We start from the raw sequence: 20377 nt of genomic DNA, 5'->3' as shown, positions 1-20377 counted from the left end.
TTTTTTTGAACCTAATAGGTGGTGCTTGAGGGGACAAGGGAAATCCAATGTTGGGCGCGTCAGCGCTCGAAGCTTTCTTAAAAGGAACACAGGGCATCGTGCACGGTACAGCTTGGAGCTCTTTCACTCAAATGGAAAGCAGTAATTGACATCTCCTTTACACTTATTTTTCAGATCTTAGCACCTTCATGAAGACGTGTTTTTTACAACCCTACCCTTACCTCCTCGCCTCAAATCAAGTACCGGTGAATGTACTTAATTAACGCGTTCACTTTGACAAGTGGCCTACTGTTTGTTCGTACTGTGCAATTTCAGATGAAACACCCTGTAACATACACTGCAAATCTGACGTTGACAGTTTGAGGTTAATTTTAACCTGTGATTTTAACCTTAAAATTTTGAAAGTGAAACTGATGAAAGGTTTTTGTGAATTTGTGCATAATGGATACGATCTGCTCCAGAGTAGCTTTTAAGGTAAATAAAATAAACGTCGACATTGATTTCGTGTAACATTTTTTTTTAGAATCCAAACAAAGAACCCTTAAATGGGGTTTACTTAGAATTTAGGGATAAGACCAGGATATCGAAAAAGGGGGAGACTTTAGAAAATCTTATTGAAATGGTATCTAAACGAGCAGGGTGTTACAAGTATTAACCGCAATATTTTAGCTTACCCAATCGCCAGCAATCCCTACCTTCCAGGAACGTTACAAAGATGAAGTTCTTAGGAAACCGGCTCTTGTAAGTGTTATAACAAATGCCAGCAGCCGTTACGTGCACTTTGCAGGATGAGTGTTGGATCGAGAAGAAGAGCTATCAGAAGTTTGTACCGTATTTGCTGCACTCGAACGAGAGTGGCAACAGGAACTTTCAGCGCAATGAGTCATTCCTACGGCAGCTGCAGTTTTTAGTAGATTGCAGCTATCGTCAGTTTTGGTGCTACGTTGTCTACGATCCGAATGTTATATCAATGATAAAGGATTTTTTGCAAAACTCGGTTCCCTTGCGTATCATTACTCACTTAAATAAGAACCACTTCGACCTGTACAATCAAATACACTGTTGCGTTATGGCCATTTTCCGTAGACTTCTGGATTTTAATGTGTCGGAGGTGAGCAAAAATCGAGAAATTTCTCATAATCTGTTCACCCAACAAATGCAGTTAAGCCACTCCCAATAAATTTTGGCCAATGTAATAACAGACCCGTTTCACAGTCACAAAATTATAAAAACCGGTAAATTTAAAATCGTATGTCACATTGTATGACTGAGTTATAAAGTGTTATGTTTTGAATATTGACCTTTAAACACACAGCAGTACATAGTTTCAAATTGTTTATTAAGTTCAAAAAGATTAGTTTGTATAAATGAAATTAACGGCAAATCGAGGCAAGATGTCAATTTAGATGTGGCAATTATAATTGGAAGCAAATAGTTGCGTGTATTACAGGTTTTGAAAATTCTGCCAATTAAAAATGTTCATTTAAATTTGGCGGGAATTTTTTGGGAGGAGCTTAACTGCATCTGTTGGGTGAACAGATAATAGTTCTAGAGGTTTCACTATAAAAATCATAGTAAAAAAATGAGGGGGTGCCAACTTCACATGGTACCGCATTTATAGATTTGCGTGTGATTTTTACTTAATGTATATACACTTCAAGGTTGTTAGATCCTGAGCAGAATTTATCACAGGAAATCAAGAGCCATGTGAATTTGTAAACAAAAATTAAAAAAAAAAGTATACAGAGTGTAGCAGGTAAGATGCAAGAAAATTGTGTGGAAGAGGGGACCAAATCAAATAATTTCTTCAAAATAAACCAAGGATCTTAAATGTTTCGAGTTAACATTTAAAGTTCATGCTTTTTTTTATGATGAATTTTTCACATTAATCTTGGGCAACCCCTGAGTACAATTGACCTCTCAGGCCCAGTTGTACAATTCAGTTTAAACTTCAGTTTATAGTTAAAATGTGAGTTAAAGGATTTGATTGGCTAATATTTCATAGGCTGACCAATCATGTTTCTGAAATCTTTCAGTTAAACTAATCTGAAGTTTTAACTGATATTGTACAACCGAGCCTCAGAAAGTATTGAGTATTTAACTTGATTTATTAAGTAGCTAACACTAGATGTAAATTGTACCCTCACAAATGCTGTGATTATTTCAGGTTGAGTATTTGGAAGAGGACACTGTTCGTGACATTTTCCAAAAAACAGAGTTGTTCGATATTGGAACCGTGTTCACGCTGTGTTACCTTTACAACTTCTCCGAGCCTGATCTTATGAAACAAATTATCGATTTTTGCCGTTCTTCAAAAAACCGCAGTTTTGTTAAACACATTGACGGGCTTCTCTCGAAAGTGGGAATGGTACGTAGCCCTCCATCTCCCCCACTTCACCACCCTTTGTGTTTAAGGAGCTCGAACATTTTCTACATGCATCAAGACTAGGCCCTAAAGTGATGGAGGACACCGCGTTCTTTCTATACGAAATGGCATCTGGATTAAACGAATTTTTGTCGGCTTGCGATGACGCCATTGTTGTTGCGTTTGGTATGGATTTGCCGTTCGGTATAATGTGTGTTTATCAGAAGGTGTATTCGGAAATTGAGGACGTTTTGGAAATGAAGAAAGACTGGGTAAAGCAGCCCGATTTGTTGAAACAATGGGTCGCTTATGGAAAGTTTGAATTTGTAAATACTGTACACATTTTTACGACTCATTGCATTGACGCAATAGTTAGCTACAGGTAAGCTTTATTCTGAAATGCGTTCTGATCTTGCTTAATTGGTTCGACTTTCTTTCTGCTACGTCCGTGTAGGCCTCTGTTTGAAATCTAAAAACCTTTTTACTTCCTCTGTAATTAAAACTGAATAGGGGTTTACAGTATATAGTTGAATTTCGTAGTTCTAATTTAATAAGCGTATACCTGAAACCATACAACAATTTTTTGGGCAGTAAAAGTTTATTTAAAATTGATTAGAAAAAAAATAATGAACATGTGTGGTGTTAAGGGTTTATTCAAAACGAGATGATTGTGGCGGGCTCTGTGACGTAATAAGCCTGACCAATCAGGTGCTAGAACCATTCAGATGACATCACGACTTTTGACAAACGTCAGACCTTCGCACAAGGTTGCCAGCTCACTTTTACGTGATTGGTTATAGGCTTGTGACGTATTTAGACTGAAGCGTTTCAAATTCGGACTAAAAACACAGCTTTTCCATAATTTATTTTGGGTTTATTTTACTCGCAAATAAAAATTGAGGATACACGGGTGTTTTTATTTTTAATGAACTTTATAGATCAGAAATAAAAAATGAAGCCGGGAAGCCCCCATTACATTTATTACGCTTAAACAATGAGAAAGAACAAATCCTTACAACCTCTCTAAAACGAACAACCAAAACTACTCTTAACTGCAAGAAAATATTCCTGCAAATCAATAATTAAATCTTATCTAAATAAACTGTATAGTTAATAATTCTAAATAAACAATATACATACGAAATCTGCGATTATCGGTTGTCACATTCCCAAACAATAGAACCTTTATCACTGATGAAATTCGTTTCGGTTGCAACTGGATGTTGACCGCTTGAAAAACGAATTAGTAACTAGCTGCTGCTAGGTATGTAAATATACATTACAGAATGGATTATTTTTAGAACCAACAGTGCTAAACAAGACAACGCTGTCGAGCTGTACATCAGTTTAATATCAAACGCTTTAGACAACGAACTATTCGTAATATCCTACAACGAAACATACCCAGTACGCGATCAGTTCCAAATACTCGTGGATTCCGTAGCCAACTTGTATCCTTTTACCGAACGTTTGACCCAAATTATACCTTAACGCGATCAGTGACTCGCAGCAGACGAACTATCTCCTCGCAAGCCTCGATTCTATTATAAAGGAATTTAATTCCGCGACGGAAGAGGTCGCGCCGCCCACTACGCCATGCGCTTCGCACGATAACGGGCGAAATTACGTGGAGGAGTGTCGACAAATGTGCGCCACGCTATCGCAATTTTTGGAGCGATCCCAAAACAAAAAGAACGCGAATCTTCCGCGATCGATTTCGTTGGTGTTGGAGCAGTACTACGATCTGGTTAAGCATTTGGGCGTTACCGACGGTGAAGGGGGCGGCAATGCGTCGGATGAGCATAACGTGCGGGCGGTTCTTGACGTGCTACCCCACTTAAGTGGCGCTTTCGTCGAGAAATGCTTGGAAAGGTACAACAGTAATCCGAATGAGGTGATCGCCCACGTTTTAAACGGCGACTTACCTAGCGATCTGGCCGATGTTTCTTTGTTTAGTCAACCTAGTACGAGCGAGTTTGCAGCGCAGCGTCCGATTGGAAAGAAATGGAATGATTTAAACGTGAACAGCATGCTAGATGACAAAAAAGAAAAGGAGAAGATTAAGGAGTTTATCCTTAAGGCGCAGTATGTATCATGCTTAAACGGTCCGAAATTCATGGTCATATTGCAGGTATACTTTTGATCTCGACGACGAGTATGACGATCGAGTCGAGGTAGGACGCTCGCTAAACGATTCGGACAACGAATCGAGAATTATGCGACATTTAGGCAAAGAAGAGGATGAGTCTGAAGAGTCACAATCCGAAGAAGAAAAGCGAAATACTTCAAAAGATTTCTGTGTCGATCCCGCCTTGCTCAGAGAGAAAAGGGCCCAACAATACCAACACCATCAAAGTAGTAGGACGTTTAGACCGAGTAAAAATGGAAATCAGAGCCACGAGAAACCTCCCAGTAAAAGTACAAAACCGAAACATAATAGGAGACAAGGCGCGACGTGGAAACGGAATAAGGGAATGATTCCTTCTTAAACTGTTTTATGTGATTTTTATAAATAAATTTTGTTTGTATTTGCACACCTTGTACTTTTTTTCAAAGATGGCGCTAGATACTGAGAGGGCCAAGAACGTACATCAAATATTGTTGAGGGCCCAGAATTTTATAAAAAATTAGAGCTGTCGCAATATGCATATTTAGGATATTGTTGGCGGAAAAAGAGGAGAAAATGCACTTTGGAAAAAGTGACTGCTAATTTGGAATTGCCTTGTACACAATTCTTGCAGATTGGGGAATTTAGTTTCTGCAAGTTGCGAATGGAACATGTGTTTTTGACATTTGTTAACTGTCAAAAACATTTCTCGTAAAATGATTTTTTGTTAGGAGAAGTTCAACCGTTTTTTAATTTCTCTTAATTTCAGCCAGCAGTACTTATCGTAATTTTCATAAAATACAATTTCCTCACAAATAAACAACGAGCTTAAATGAATTTGGCGACGTTGAAAAAATTGAAAACGTGTTGACCATCATTTTCATTTAAATTACACCAATTATATAAATGGCAAAGAAAAAACGACAAGGTGAGCCTAACAAAAATTCCGACAACTCGAGCGAGTCATGCGATGAGAATCAAAACATGAACGAATGCTCTCACATACATAAAGCCGTCGATTTACCGAAATTACGAAAGACTTTGATCAGAACAAGCTTCCATTCAGAATGCGAGAAGTGTAAGACTATGACCGTCTCTAACGATCTGGAAATGGACGGCGATTACGAGTGCGATCTCTCGCTGTGGATGTGCTTGAAGTGCGGCAATCAGAGTTGTGGACGCGCGAAGAATCAACACGCTTTGGAACACTTCAATACACCTCGGTCTGATTGTCACGCGCTCTGTGTGAACACGATGACCTGGATTGTGTGGTGTTACATTTGCGATAACGAGATTAATATTAACACTAAGAAGATTTTATTAGATGCCATCGAGTATTTGAAGAAAAATGCCGAATTATCCAGGAGTAAAAATGCACAACCGCACACGTTGATTATGTCAAATGAGGTAGAATCCCTGCCGTGTTTGGCATAGTTGAGCTGATTTAGCAAATTTTTAGATGTCCGACGTCATCGAGCTGAACAACATGGAGATGAAGGAGACCGGTTTCACCTTACATCGTGCCCGCGGACTGCGGAACTTGGGCAACACGTGCTTTTTCAATTCGGTCATGCAGTGCTTAGGACAGACGCCTTACATCCTAAGTCTTCTCGAGGAGACGTGCAAAGCGGGGCAGTACTTCAATTTGCCCGGCGGAAAGTTGAGTTTATCCGACTCGACCTCGATAATACTCGATCCTTTGGATGGTAGGTCGACCTTAACTCGGCGCTAGTCAAAAATTTTCCTCGTAGGTTACCTGGGCGAGTGGGGCATTTTAACGCGATTCCTCGCGCAAACCTTGCAGGAGCTTCAAAACGGACGTCCCGAAGTGATCGATCCCGTCATGCTCTTCTCCAAGTTGACGAATAGAATGCCCCAGTTCGCCGGCGGGCACCAGCACGACTCCCACGAATTGCTCAGGCATCTTTTGGAGGCGGTACGCGAGGAAGATCTGAGACGGTATCAGGCGGTGATACTCGAAAAAATGGGTAAGTTGGTGCGTCGTCCCGTGTCAGTATTATAAACGCGCTTGCATGCAGATTTGAGTAGGAAGACGAATCCGACGTCGGTTGAGGGTGAAAAGAAGAAGATTATTAAGTTTTATGGTCAGCAGGCTTCGGAATTTTTGTTGCCAACCGAGCAGGTCTTCCGGGGTGTATTGGGGAGCACGTTGCAATGTCAGGAGTGCCAGCATACGTCTCAGCGGGATGAATTTTTCTTGGATTTGAGGTTTGTAATGACAAAAACCACCCTTTGGGGTAAGGTGTAAATGGAGTTTTTTTTCTTTTTGTTTCTTTCTCTTTTTGTTAATGTTTAATAGTGAAAAAAAGTGTATCGCAACCTACCACACAAAATTACAGGTGTTAAATTAAATTTCAGGTAAGTAGGTAAGGGATGATGGGATTGAATTAGAAGAAGAAATAAAAGTTTTGTACATTTTTGCATAGAAATTAAAATTATGGACAAATTCCTGAAAAGTTGGAATCAAAAGGTCCCCTTTGAGTAATGATTATGTTTTTGTAATGGATTCACTAAGGCTCGTACAAGTAGTTTACTTTAAAGCAGAGGTGCCAAACTGTGGGATCGTTTGATCTACTCTACACTTGTAAGCTTTGTAGAACGTAAGTTGAAGGTTGGGCCATAAAATCAATCGTAGATCGATCCTCACAAAAAACCAACGCATGTTGGGCCTATGAGGAAACAGTTTTTATTGTGGTAACAGGTGGCGCTGCAATCACAAGTTTTGCACCATGACAAAAAAATGTTTCGCATAAAGAATCATTATTGAATCGAGATGTCGAATAGTGTGGGTTTGGAATTACAGCCCCCCCCCCCCCCACCCACCCACTGGATCAATTGATACATACATATATACATATATTGGTTAAGATTTTTTTAATTCCTGAGTTATAAAAGGGGTACACGGGCGGTCGATCCACCCTGTATTTTCTGATATTTTTAACATAAAGTCTGTGCATTACCTTTTAAAACTGAGATTGTGTAACAAGACTATCTGCTTTTGTATTAGTTTCGAATTTCTTTTTTTTTACTGTGTCACAATAAGGTTGAGAGCCACACTGCCACCAGAAAATCGTGAAAAACATTCTACAACGTGTTTTTACTGAATTTTCTAAGAATGTTGGGGGTGGTTTTGGTGGTAAATGTGTAACCGCACAGTTTAGTCTCCTTATTAAGAATACATATATTTTATTTATTTCTTTGTTAATTTGAGGAGGTAAGGTGTAACTTTGGGGATGAAATATATTCATTATTCCCTGGTGCAGGGAAGGTAGGGAGGTAGCCTATACCTTGAAGGTGTGCCAGACGGCCATCAAATTTCGCTGTCTAAATTACTGCCCTCTCTATCCTCTAATCAAAGTACGGGGCCGGGGGGGGGGCTGGAACTAGTTTTGTCCTTTATGGTACTCTGATGAAAGGTCTCAACGAAATGAATTAATTTATACTAACCATAGTCTTCCTCCTCGATCCCTTGTCGTGATCTTTTATAATTCCTTATATATTAAGAGTGAATTGTCACAGGAAAGTACCTACAAAGGGCGATTGGGACCTTTGGATGAAATATAACCATTGGGCATTTAAATAAAATTTGATACATAGCCACTTGGAATAAAAGCAAATGTAGCGCCATTTTCCAAATTTGATTTTGTGTAGGATGTGCAGTGGCAACTTTCTTATTTATGGAAGAAATTCTGTAGGGGTGTTTAAAAAAGATGTGCTTTACCTGCACAAGGGTTGTGCACAATTTGTACTTGTTGTTTAATTGCACTGTGCACAATTAAAGACTTTGGAAGTGTTACGCGTTTAGACGACGATTTCTTAATTTATCCTTCTTGTTGGTTCATAATTGCTCTGATCACATTTAAAATTGTTGAAAGTAACGGAATAAAATATGACGTTTTAAACTATTTTTGCTCTTAAAGGTGTAATTAGATTGCTTGCAAACGAAATTTTTGTAAGTGTATTTACTTTACAGCCATAAAAACTAGAATAGTGATTACTTTTGGCCATTGTAAATAAACACAATGTCTTATCCCACCAATAGTAGCTACAATGTGCTGCCGCCAGAGGTCTCGCTGATCTGAATCCTAAAGTCACTACATATAGAAAGTACCGCAATCATTCGCCATTTTTGGGCAAATTTGCTGCCAACTTAAAAAATTGACAAATAAAATCTGAATAGCTGTAATTTTTTATAACTTATAACCTAACTTCATAGTACTGTCATGTTTTATAAAAATATATATACAGATATCTCCAAACAGGTGGAATAATCCCTAACATTAAAGTTACTATAATCTGGTAACTTCCGCCATTTTTGGGCAAAAATCATGCGTTCTCTCTCTAACACGCGAGCCCAATGGATTGCGGTACTTTCTATATTTAGTGACTTTACTGAATCCGAATCTAGTATCACTTGAGGGCGGATTTGGAGGCATGTGAGTGGGCGCAGATCGTATGAGTGAGGAACTGCGGGGGCGGTTCTGGCGCGAACTCAAATCTTCTCGGATCCTCTTTGCATGATGGCTTCTGGTAGGGCCGTTGAGATTGTGCGGTCCAAGAAGCGCATTGACACGATGGTGGGGAGTGGTTTCCCATGTGTAGCTGCACCGTTTCGCGTATTTCATCCTCGATTCGGGCGAAAAGAGCTCCATTTTCGGCGATGAAACGTTCGGTGGGATCGGTCGCGCCTTGTTCTCTCGAATATTTCCCGTAGTATCTGATGCGGCGGCATGGTGGCTCCAAATGCGTGTCCGTTAAGTTAGCAGAACATTGACGGCAGAAATGTCGAGACTAGGCGGACTGGTTAGTGCTACGTTTGTGCCGTAAAAAGTTTTCCAGCAAAACATACCGTTTTGAAATTATTTCGATTTTTAGGGGTTCTGCTAATAGGCCAGTCATTGAGGGATTTTACCTGGAAATAACTCGGGAAGTGCTGAAATTTTGTATGCTTGAGTGCGTAGAACTAAAATTCGTAAAATGCACAATTCGAAACTTGCCGCCGGGGCCGCCATCTTGCCAAGATGGCCGCCAAATGCGGTTTTCCGCCAATATCTCCAAAACTATGCATTTTTCGAGAGAATATGTGGTGAACAAAAGTAAAGAGAAGAAAATTACCTACAAAAAATGTAGTTTCGCTAAATTTAACTCAGAAAATCACAAATTTTTAATAAACGGTGGTCTATATTTTATCCAAATAATTAAATAATTAACAAATTGATTAATCAATTAATCTATGCTCAATTAATTTTAAGTAACATTAGATTCTGTATTTACGCAGGCCTGGCGGTTCGTTAATGTCACTGTTTTCAATGCCCAATACGTTTCTCCGTATTTCGGGATCAACGTCGGCTTCTTTGAATTTGTCGGATTCTCCTTCTTCAGTCGATAAAGGAATATCGATACATATTACACAAATTACGCTTGTGCCGGTTTGTGCTGTATAAAGTTTGTCGGGAAAATATACCCTTTGGGAGTTATTTTGATTTTTAATTGTCTGTAGATGTTTGCTATAACTTCGCTCACTTTTGTCGGCACAAATTTCGAGACTATAGCGTGTTCGCACCTCCAGATGCAATATTATGCATGAAATATTTCAGGAACATGTTGGCATTATATTGCAAAAATATTACAAAGATATATTTCAAAGGGCGGACATTTTTATATATCTGTGTTTGTAATATTGCTGTAATATTTTGAAAGGTTACTGCAATATGTCGAATGTTGCAGTGTAATATATAAAAAATATTTCTGCAGCATTTTTGTGTTATGTGGGTTAATTTTCTAGTGGGCGGAGTGTGAGCAGATACCTATTCCTCCCACTACACCAACAACCATGGGATTTCCAGTACCCTTGTATTTACAGTTAGTGCCCATAGCGGTTTATCAGTTTGGTATTATTTGTGGTTGCCACTAAGTTTCAATTTGTAATTACCAAAATTACCAAATTTGCTTTTTGGGGGTCCCAAATGTCACCACAACTTGAAAATTGGCAGCCCAGTTAAATTTAAAATTTAATTCCTTTTAGTTTACCAATAAGCGAGACACAAATACCTCCAGTTCTAAGACGCAAAGCGGAAGAATCCGACGACAATAAACCTTCGAAGTACCAAACCAAGAAGGAAAAACGCGCGGCGAAAAAGAATAAGAAATTAAAGGCGTTCAACGATAATAGCATGGGCGAAAACGATTTCGGCACGCATCAAGGCGGCGACAATAAGTCCGAAACGGAGTCCGACGCGGACGTTGAAGACAACGTGGAGGTAAGTGACGTACCGTAAACGCATGCGCTCACTCGCAGCTTTAGGACGGTATGACGAATAAAACGGAGGGATTTCAAACGAGAGAGGAACTGAAGGGAACCGAGTCGGGTTACAATTCCGATAAAATTGAAAATGGCACGCCCACTTCGAAGGAGGAGTACACGACGGAGATGCGGATCGAAGACGCGCAAACGTCGACAATGGGAATGCTGAGCGCGTCTCCGCTCGCTCCCGATAGTCTCGAGAATAGTCGGACTTCAAGCGAAACTAACATCGACATGGGCAGTCCCCTTTGTGGACACAACAGTCCGCTGGAAGAGTAAGGGTCGCAGTCTGTCTACCGCTTAGTGGTCGACAGACGTCGGTCAGGTCCGTTAATGATACCAAGTACCATTTCAGCACGAATGAAGACTACGAGAGGCCCGAATCCCGATTGTCATTTGTAAATAATAAAAACATAGATTTAAAAGCCGACTTAGAAAAACTAACTTTACTAAACGAAACTGAATCGAAGAAAATGAGCAGTTTGTACAGACAATACAACGCCCCTCAGGACGAAGAGGTAATCTGCCCCACTTTATTCAGACATAACGTAATTTGTTAATAGATGAGCGAGGAGTATGACGCGGACATGTGGACGAATACCATTACGAGTCGCTATCAGTGCGTCGAGGGCGAATGTTCCGTCCAATCTTGTTTAAATCAATTTACAGCGTGCGAGCTTTTAACCGGAAATAATAAGGTACTCTGTGATGTGTGCACGAAGAACGTCGGGAATGGGAAAAATGTGTACACCAACGCAACGAAGCAGTTACTAATTTGCAATCCGCCGGCCGTCCTCATCTTGCATTTAAAGCGCTTTCAGGTAGGCGTCCGTGTACCTACGTGATTTTCTAACCTTAAAACCCAACATTTAGGTTCTTAGGTTTCGTTCAATGAAAGTAAATAGGTTCGTTAAGTTTCCCACGCTTCTCGACTTGGCGCCGTTCTGCTCAAAGCGCTGTCAGAAGCTTCCGACTTTCGAGCACGGTCAGAACAAGGTGTTGTACTCTTTGTACGGCGTCGTCGAGCATAGCGGTTCCTTGCACGGAGGTCACTACGTGGCGTACGTCAAAGTGAGACCTAAGCTTCAGAACCAGAGCTACCGGTGGCAGTACCTGCCCAAGAATCAGATGGCTTCCCAAAGCTACCACTGCAGAGGCGCCGAGGCGAATCCCGATTATCCGACGGGAAAGTGGTATTACATTAGCGATTCCTATGTGATCGAGGTGCCAGAGAGTAAGGTCCTAGGAGTTCAGGCTTACTTATTGTTTTATGAACGTATATTGTAATACAGTTTGTTGTACTGAAATTTGAATTATTATAATTGATTTTTTTTGTTAATCACCAATAATGTTGTAATTTAAGGAAACTTAATTCGGTTTTTTAAATTATTAAGTCGTAATTTGCCTTCCCTTTTCAGCATTCACTTTAATTGTGCGATATGATAATATACATTTTTTAATGCTCTGTCTTATCTATTATTTTAATTTAATCGGGTTTCTTGTTAGGTATTGCAATAAGGCATAAGTTTCAGCTTTGTGGCAAAACAAAGATAATCAAGTTCTTGCAAAATGTCCTGCATGTATTGTCTCAGTTAAAGAAAAACTCTTGATTTTTAAACGTTTATTAATGCATAAAGGTACATTGCACAGTAAACAGTTTTTCTGTGCACAGATTTGAACTGTCAGTGGGCTCAGATCGACCTGGAAAAATGTTTTTCTTATAGAATGTGGCCTGTAGAATCCATAATTTCAAACAGTTCCAAGATTGGGCTGCTAGTTCAAAAGTTACAGCGCTTTGAATTTTTTTTCGAAATTGGTTGGAAAATTGAGTCGTTACAAGTGGGCTATTAAGTGGCATAAATTAAAATGTTCTTTTTAATGTAGTTACATACGGGGCTAGCATTCTCATGGTAAGCTCGTTCAACTAATTACAAGATGAATTGGGAACAGATAAGGGATTACCAAAGAGATGGCGCAAATGTACCAATTGCATACACAAAAGAAAATTCCGATAATGGATCATTGAAGTACAATTGCTCTACAAATCCTACATAAAATTGAACATTTTCAACTGCCCTTTAGGGAAAATTCAGTCGTACGTGGCTATTAAGTGCATAAATTAAAATGTTCTTTTAAATGTAGTTACGTACGTGGCTACATCTCATGGAACTGGTTCAACTATTACAAGAAATTAATTTGGAAAAGTATAGGGATTACCAAAGAGATGGCGCAAATGTACCAATTGCATACACAAAAGAAAATTCCAGATACTGGATCATTGAAGTACAATTGCTCTACAAATCCTACATGAAATTGCACATTTTCAACTGCCCTTTAAGGAAAATTGAGTCGTACGTGGCTATTAAGTGCATAAATTAAAATGTTCTTTTAAATGTAGTTACGTACGTGGCTACATCTCATGGGAACTCGTTCAACTATTACAAGAATTAAATTTGGAAAAGTATAGGGATAACCAAAGAGATGGCGCAAATGTACCAATTGCATACACAAAAGACAATTCCAGATACTGGATCATTGAAGTACAATTGCTCTACAAATCCTACATGAAATTGTACATTTTCAACTGCCCTTTAAGGAAAATTGAGTCGTACGTGGCTATTAAGTGCATAAATTAAAATGTTCTTTTAAATGTAGTTACGTACGTGGCTACATCTCATGGGAACTCGTTCAAAAAAGACAATTCCAGATACTGGATCATTGAAGTACAATTGCTCTACAAATCCTACATGAAATTGTACATTTTCAACTGCCCTTTAAGGAAAATTGAGTCGTACGTGGCTATTAAGTGCATAAATTAAAATGTTCTTTTAAATGTAGTTACGTACGTGGCTACATCTCATGGGAACTCGTTCAAAAAAGACAATTCCAGATACTGGATCATTGAAGTACAATTGCTCTACAAATCCTACATGAAATTGTACATTTTCAACTGCCCTTTAAGGAAAATTGAGTCGTACGTGGCTATTAAGTGCATAAATTAAAATGTTCTTTTAAATGTAGTTACGTACGTGGCTACATCTCATGGGAACTCGTTCAACTATTACAAGAATTAAATTTGGAAAAGTATAGGGATAACCAAAGAGATGGCGCAAATGTACCAATTGCATACACAAAAGACAATTCCAGATACTGGATCATTGAAGTACAATTGCTCTACAAATCCTACATGTAATTGCACATTTTCAACTGCCCTTTAAGGAAAATTGAGTCGGACGTGGCTATTAAGTGCATAAATGAAAATGTTCTTGTGAAGGTATTTTCGTACGTGGCGACATCTCATTGTAACTGGTTCCACTATTACAAGAAAATAATAAGGAAAAGTATAGCGATTACCAAAGAGATGGCGCAAATGTACCAATTGCATACACAAAAGACAATTCCAGATACTGGATCATTGAAGTACAATTGCTCTACAAATCCTACATGAAATTGCACATTTTCAACTGCCCTTTAAGGAAAATTGAGTCGGACGTGGCTATTAAGTGCATAAATTAAAATGTACTTATGAATGTAGTTACGTACGTTGCGACATCTCATTGGAAGTGGTTCAACTATTACAAGAATTTAATTTGAAAAAGTGTAGGGATTACCAAATAGATGGCGCAAATGTACCAATTGCATACACAAAAGACAACTCCAGATACTGGATCATTGAAGTACAATTGCTCTACAAATCCTACATGAAAGTGCACATTTTCAACTGCCCTTTAAGGAAAATTGAGTCGGGCGTGGCTATTAAGTGCGTAAATTAAAATGTACTTATGAATGTAGTTACGTACGTTGCGACATCTCATTGGAAGTGGTTCAACTATTACAAGAATTTAATTTGAAAAAGTGTAGGGATTACCAAATAGATGGCGCAAATGTACCAATTGCATACACAAAAGACAACTCCAGATACTGGATCATTGAAGTACAATTGCTCTACAAATCCTACATGAAAGTGCACATTTTCAACTGCCCTTTAAGGAAAATTGAGTCGGGCGTGGCTATTAAGTGCGTAAATTAAAATGTACTTATGAATGTAGTTACGTATGTTGCGACATCTCATTGGAAGTGGTTCAACTATTACAAGAAATTAATTTGGAAAAGTATAGGGATTACCAAAGAGATGGCGCAAATGAACCAATTGCATACACAAAAGACAACTCCAGATACTGGATCATTGAAGTACAATTGCTCTACAAATCCTACATGAAAGTGCACATTTTCAACTGCCCTTTAAGGAAAATTGAGTCGGGCGTGGCTATTAAGTGCGTAAATTAAAATGTTTTGTAGGTAATTACGTACATGGCGACATCGCATTGGAACTGGTTCAACTATTACAAGAAATTAATTTGGAAAAGTATAGGGATTACCAAAGAGATGGCGCAAATGAACCAATTGCATACACAAAAGACAACTCCAGATACTGGATCATTGAAGTACAATTGCTCTACAAATCCTACATGAAAGTGCACATTTTCAACTGCCCTTTAAGGAAAATTGAGTCGGGCGTGGCTATTAAGTGCGTAAATTAAAATGTACTTATGAATGTAGTTACGTATGTTGCGACATCTCATTGGAAGTGGTTCAACTATTACAAGAAATTAATTTGGAAAAGTATAGGGATTACCAAAGAGATGGCGCAAATGAACCAATTGCATACACAAAAGACAACTCCAGATACTGGATCATTGAAGTACAATTGCTCTACAAATCCTACATGAAAGTGCACATTTTCAACTGCCCTTTAAGGAAAATTGAGTCGGGCGTGGCTATTAAGTGCGTAAATTAAAATGTACTTATGAATGTAGTTACGTACGTTGCGACATCTCATTGGAAGTGGTTCAACTATTACAAGAATTTAAATTGTAAAAGTGTAGGGATTAAAAAAGAGATGGCGCAAATGTACCAATTGCATACACAAAAGACAACTCCAGATACTGGATCATTGAAGTACAATTGCTCTACAAATCCTACATGAAAGTGCACATTTTCAACTGCCCTTTAAGGAAAATTGAGTCGGGCGTGGCTATTAAGTGCGTAAATTAAAAGGTACTTATGAAAGTAGTTACGTACGTTGCGACATCTCATTGGAAGTGGTTCAACTATTACAAGAATTTAAATTGTAAAAGTGTAGGGATTACCAAATAGATGGCGCAAATGTACCAATTGCATACACAAAAGACAACTCCAGATACTGGATCATTGAAGGACAATTGCTCTACAAATCCTACATGAAAGTGCACATTTTCAACTGCCTTTTAAGGAAAATTGAGTCGGACGTGGCTATTAAGTGCATAAATTAAAATGTTCTTGAGAAGGTAGTTACGTACGTGGCGACATCTCATTGGAACTGGTTCAACTATTATAAGAAATTAATTTGGAAAAGTATAGGGATTACCAAAGAGATGACCTTTTTTGAGGCCCGAAAAAAAAATTGTCTCAAATCGACCGGAAAAAAACCTTTCCTTATAGAATATGGCCTGTAGAATCCATAATTTCAAACAATTCCCATCTTTGTCACAGATGAAAAATTCACCTCAACCCAGGTGTTCGAACACCCTACCTCCGAATTTATAGTCCAACGCTTTACCACTGAACCATAAAACCGGATAGTTTGGAGAGTTACAAAAGGTACAGCCCGAGGGATAATCAATAAATAAATATACAAATAAATTATTAAATAAAAGATGTTGTAGTCGATTTTTGGTAAAAAGGAAAGGTTTTTTTTATTATTTTTACACATATTTCTTCATAATTCTTCACATTTTATTAGAACTTTTTTTTGTACCTTTGCGGAGTTATTTTGAAAAAACTGATTTTCGTCCAAGATGGCGACTCGACCTCAAGAGCATGTTAAAAAATTACTACTACCCCACCTTTAGTAGGGCAAAGGTCTTATTTGTCCCCTACATGACTGGAGTCCACCGTTTAGACGATAAAAAATATTTAAATATTCAATTATGTGTACTAACTTTTCAAGTTTAGTCATATGTAGTTTTATGTAAGTTTTAACACGACAGAATCAAGCTACATATTTAAAGCTTGATGAACAATTCAAATTACGACTCACTCACCAGAAAACTTGGAACATCCTTCGTAAAATGGTACCAAATTCTATATGGTGATCAGCACTGTGTCAGTCATCAGCAATTCTGGATGGACGGCAACCACTTCATTTGAATTCTCTTCACGCCGGATAATCTCCAAATATGGCCGTTACCTGTGAACAGAAATAACGTTAAAAAAGACCATGCGGATGGAGAGGTAATAGATCATAGAGTAATAAACTAAACAAATATAGAAAACGAGCTCCTGGGTATGGAGCATGTGCAAAACCAAATTTTAAACCTGATGTTAGTTTTGCTTTTATTTAAAGTGATGTAATAGGAACCATGATAACTCACCAGTTCATCCATATTTGGACATAGTAGGTAGGTATATTATATTCATGATTGCTCGGCTGGTCAGTTGGACGACACTTCCGAATTTGATATTGAAGATAAGTGCTCATATCTGTAATCCTACCAAATTAATAAACATATAGGCCGTGTTCAGTAATCCTACCTGAATGAATTTTGGATTTTTGCTGAAAGTGGGTTGCTGCATAGTTATTCAATTCGAAGAATATTTCGGTTGGAATCCTGGCTCAGTTTTGTTGTGTATGGATAGCGACCACCGACATCATTAGTATGGGAGGGTAAATGGCTACATACCGACTATGGGCACCGAATATAATTTAATTGTTTTATGTGCATGAAATGCATTTGTTTGATTTTTTATATCTGTTTAACTTATTCTTTGTGATTCTCTATTGTGTTTAATTTTAAGTTCCCTTTTTGAGTATTTACAGTACACTTTTAATTTCATATATGTACACTGGATTTATTTAGTACACAAGTACATTGTCCTGTTATTGGAAAATATTTTGTTGATCAATAAATGATTATTATTACTATTATTATTAAACGTGAATAAGAATAAGATACTATATTACAAAGGCAAATGCTGAAACAAGTTGAACAAATGCAAGAGTGAAAGAAGAAATTGTTGAGGGGAAGTTACACTACAATAAATTAGAGCTCAAGAAGGAAGTGAAGAAGAAATTGTAGATAATGAAAGCGAAAAATAGAAGAGAGGGACAAGAGAAAAAAAAAAAATAAGACGACGACGGCGTTCCGTGCGAGTTTATATTAATTATAGGAGCCTCTGTGTTTTTCCTGCATCATTACAATACATTATCAACATATAATTTCGCAACGAGGAGACGTCTCTCGTCTCTCGAACACAAATAAATGGCCCTTTTCAGGGCCACAATTTAGAGATTTACAAGAAAGAAAGAACCGGCCTAAATCTAATAACTAAGTAACCCCCCTTCCCCCAATTATATAGAACAAACCGAAATCACCGATACGTCGCACAAATCAAAAACCGAATCGTAATTGGATTAAATATCGCATTTCGGTAAGTTAAATGTAAAATGCTACAACATAGAAAAAGTTCCACTCGACATCTACTACCTACTCCAAATTATATCAACACCCCGTATAGGTACTGTAATCTTACGCTTGTGGGCCACCCCTCATTGAAATCTAAGAAATACCCTAACATAAATGGACCTCAATCCTCAAGCAACATATACCCAGTGTACAACATGAGAAAGCATTTTATGGGTCGTGTATCTCAGCTAAATCAAGTTACCCCTAGCAAAGGCCTTTAGTTAATTGTTAACCCACCCGAAAACATTAAACATTGCGCAGGCCTTGGAAAATCAATCAAGTACGTACTGCAGCAAATTATATAAAACAAATGCCCTGCATCCTACTTAAGTATTTCACGATAAATTTACAAAGAGAAGTAAAAGTAAACTTTACCTAAGTGTCTTGAATAAAGGCACGCACTCTGAACCAGCTACAACTACAAATAATCATGCCGCGTCGACTAATAAATCGCCAGCTCGAAAAGCACGACGCGCAATTATATATCTAAATAATATGAAAGCAGTCACTTAAGACGTCCTTGTGCAATTTGAATCGTTAAAAAAAGCGCGGTGAACAATTTCATTGGCGTAACTTCCGTTTTTTCCATAAATGAAATGCATATAAGCGGGAACTGTTCAAATTTAAAATTGCCAGATACTGTAACAATAAGTGTAGTGTAAAACAAAAAAAAATTAAATATAATAGCAACAAAAATTGTTTTGCCAAAATTATGAAAATTACAAGCAAGGTCCAGTCACAATTTTGGTTCAAGGAGAGAATTGAACGCCGTCAATGTGGAAATCTGAGCACAAATTTGAAATTCATTTATATCTAATTTTTGATAAAGTATTTCAATAGGAATAAGTAAGTCAGTTTAATTTCCTTTCAAAATTCATAAAAGTACGCCTCACTCCCACCAAAAACTAACGTTTACGTGTCCGAGGGTTTATGGATTTAGTTATTTGGAAGTTAAGGGGTGAAAACCTCTCAACTTGCCACCCTGTAGTATATCTAATTGCGTTAATGAAATAAAGATATACAAAACTCACCCTTTCCACGTAAAAAACACGTTTCATACAAACGGAGCACGTAGGTACCTACAACCGCATTCACTGACGACTCATTCGCAAATGATTTGCGTTTAGGAATAATATTACATTGCATAACTACAATATATAGATAAGAACAGATGCACATGTCTAAATATACCTACAATGCTACTTATTAGTAAGAATAAGTGGTCATACGGATTTACGTGTATTGTTTTTGCTTATGTCTACTTTTAAATGACAAAATCTCGTCTGAAGAGCGCCTAATTTTATGCATCCAATCCAACTTTTTAAAATAAATCAAGATCATATTAATTAATTTAAATATTGTTCCTTTGGCTTCATACGCTAGGTACTGAAACTGTTACCGGTAGGTACTATACCAACTGACAATATCAACCTTCTCTGCAGTTCAATACATCACACACACGACCGAAAATATGTGGAAGGTAAAGCAAATATATTCAAATTAATTATTATGGCAGCCAGACTTGAAGTTATTGTGGATGCAAAACGACTTGAATTGTCAGGATTGAAATCGGTTTTTTGCTTAGGTATTGTAATGTTCCTAGGGGTCTATCAAGCCAACACTAAAAACGTTGACTTACCCTATACTTAACGTGGGCAACTCTGGCAGAGCCACCTACCTTTCTGGTCGAAACAATGGACGTTTCGCGGCACTTTTAAATTTGGATAGCAGTCGGCTCGATATGGGTGGCACGAATGGACTCCTACGTTGTGTAATCGGTTCTTTTATGTGTTAAGACGTGAGACATAATCGGGAAGGGAATTAAACAAAAGACAGAACTTTTGTGCGTAAGAAATGACCAGAACAAATAAATATATTACGCACACACAAGACCATGCCAGGGAAACCTTCTACGGGACTAAAACCCTGACAAAGGCAGTGGAAAACATGATAACTCAATTCAGTACAAAAACACATCAAAATACCTGTACGATCAATTGAGATAACACAACTCGTACAATAATAGATTGCATGTACACAGGAAACGTTAACATAATTTAATTTAACACGAAAAG

General features: G+C 38.0%; 2 protein-coding genes and 2 long non-coding RNA genes across 4 annotated transcripts; 2 read left to right on the top strand and 2 right to left on the bottom strand.

Moving 5' to 3' along the window:
* The first annotated feature begins 196 nt into the window (after positions 1-196).
* LOC116178679 (activating signal cointegrator 1 complex subunit 2) lies at positions 197-4899 on the top strand. The gene is made up of 9 exons (XM_031498253.1): positions 197-474; positions 524-622; positions 670-741; positions 788-1111; positions 2168-2368; positions 2416-2747; positions 3667-3816; positions 3866-4450; positions 4497-4899. The coding sequence occupies exons 1-9, from the start codon at positions 442-444 to the stop codon at positions 4852-4854; spliced, it is 2154 nt and encodes a 717-aa protein (XP_031354113.1). The 5' UTR covers positions 197-441; the 3' UTR covers positions 4855-4899.
* A 258-nt stretch (positions 4900-5157) lies between these two features.
* On the top strand, positions 5158-12136 carry LOC116178678 (ubiquitin carboxyl-terminal hydrolase 16). The gene is made up of 9 exons (XM_031498252.1): positions 5158-5879; positions 5932-6178; positions 6224-6460; positions 6512-6701; positions 10519-10753; positions 10798-11072; positions 11153-11315; positions 11361-11618; positions 11671-12136. The coding sequence occupies exons 1-9, from the start codon at positions 5379-5381 to the stop codon at positions 12082-12084; spliced, it is 2520 nt and encodes an 839-aa protein (XP_031354112.1). The 5' UTR covers positions 5158-5378; the 3' UTR covers positions 12085-12136.
* A 958-nt stretch (positions 12137-13094) lies between these two features.
* LOC116179073 lies at positions 13095-14246 on the bottom strand. The gene is made up of 3 exons (XR_004146951.1): positions 14187-14246; positions 13307-13855; positions 13095-13232 (listed from the first exon to the last, which is right to left on the bottom strand). It is a non-coding gene; the product is annotated as an uncharacterized LOC116179073 (long non-coding RNA).
* Positions 14247-16882: 2636 nt separating this feature from the next.
* LOC116179257 lies at positions 16883-17687 on the bottom strand. Its single transcript, XR_004146980.1, has 3 exons — positions 17371-17687; positions 17211-17319; positions 16883-17026 (listed from the first exon to the last, which is right to left on the bottom strand). It is a non-coding gene; the product is annotated as an uncharacterized LOC116179257 (long non-coding RNA).
* Between the last annotated feature and the right edge of the window lie 2690 nt (positions 17688-20377).

The sequence above is a fragment of the Photinus pyralis genome, unplaced genomic scaffold, assembly GCF_008802855.1.
Source record: "Photinus pyralis isolate 1611_PpyrPB1 unplaced genomic scaffold, Ppyr1.3 Ppyr1.4_LG8, whole genome shotgun sequence".
Taxonomy (NCBI): domain Eukaryota; kingdom Metazoa; phylum Arthropoda; class Insecta; order Coleoptera; family Lampyridae; genus Photinus; species Photinus pyralis.
This window is presented reverse-complemented; position numbering and strand designations above follow the sequence as displayed.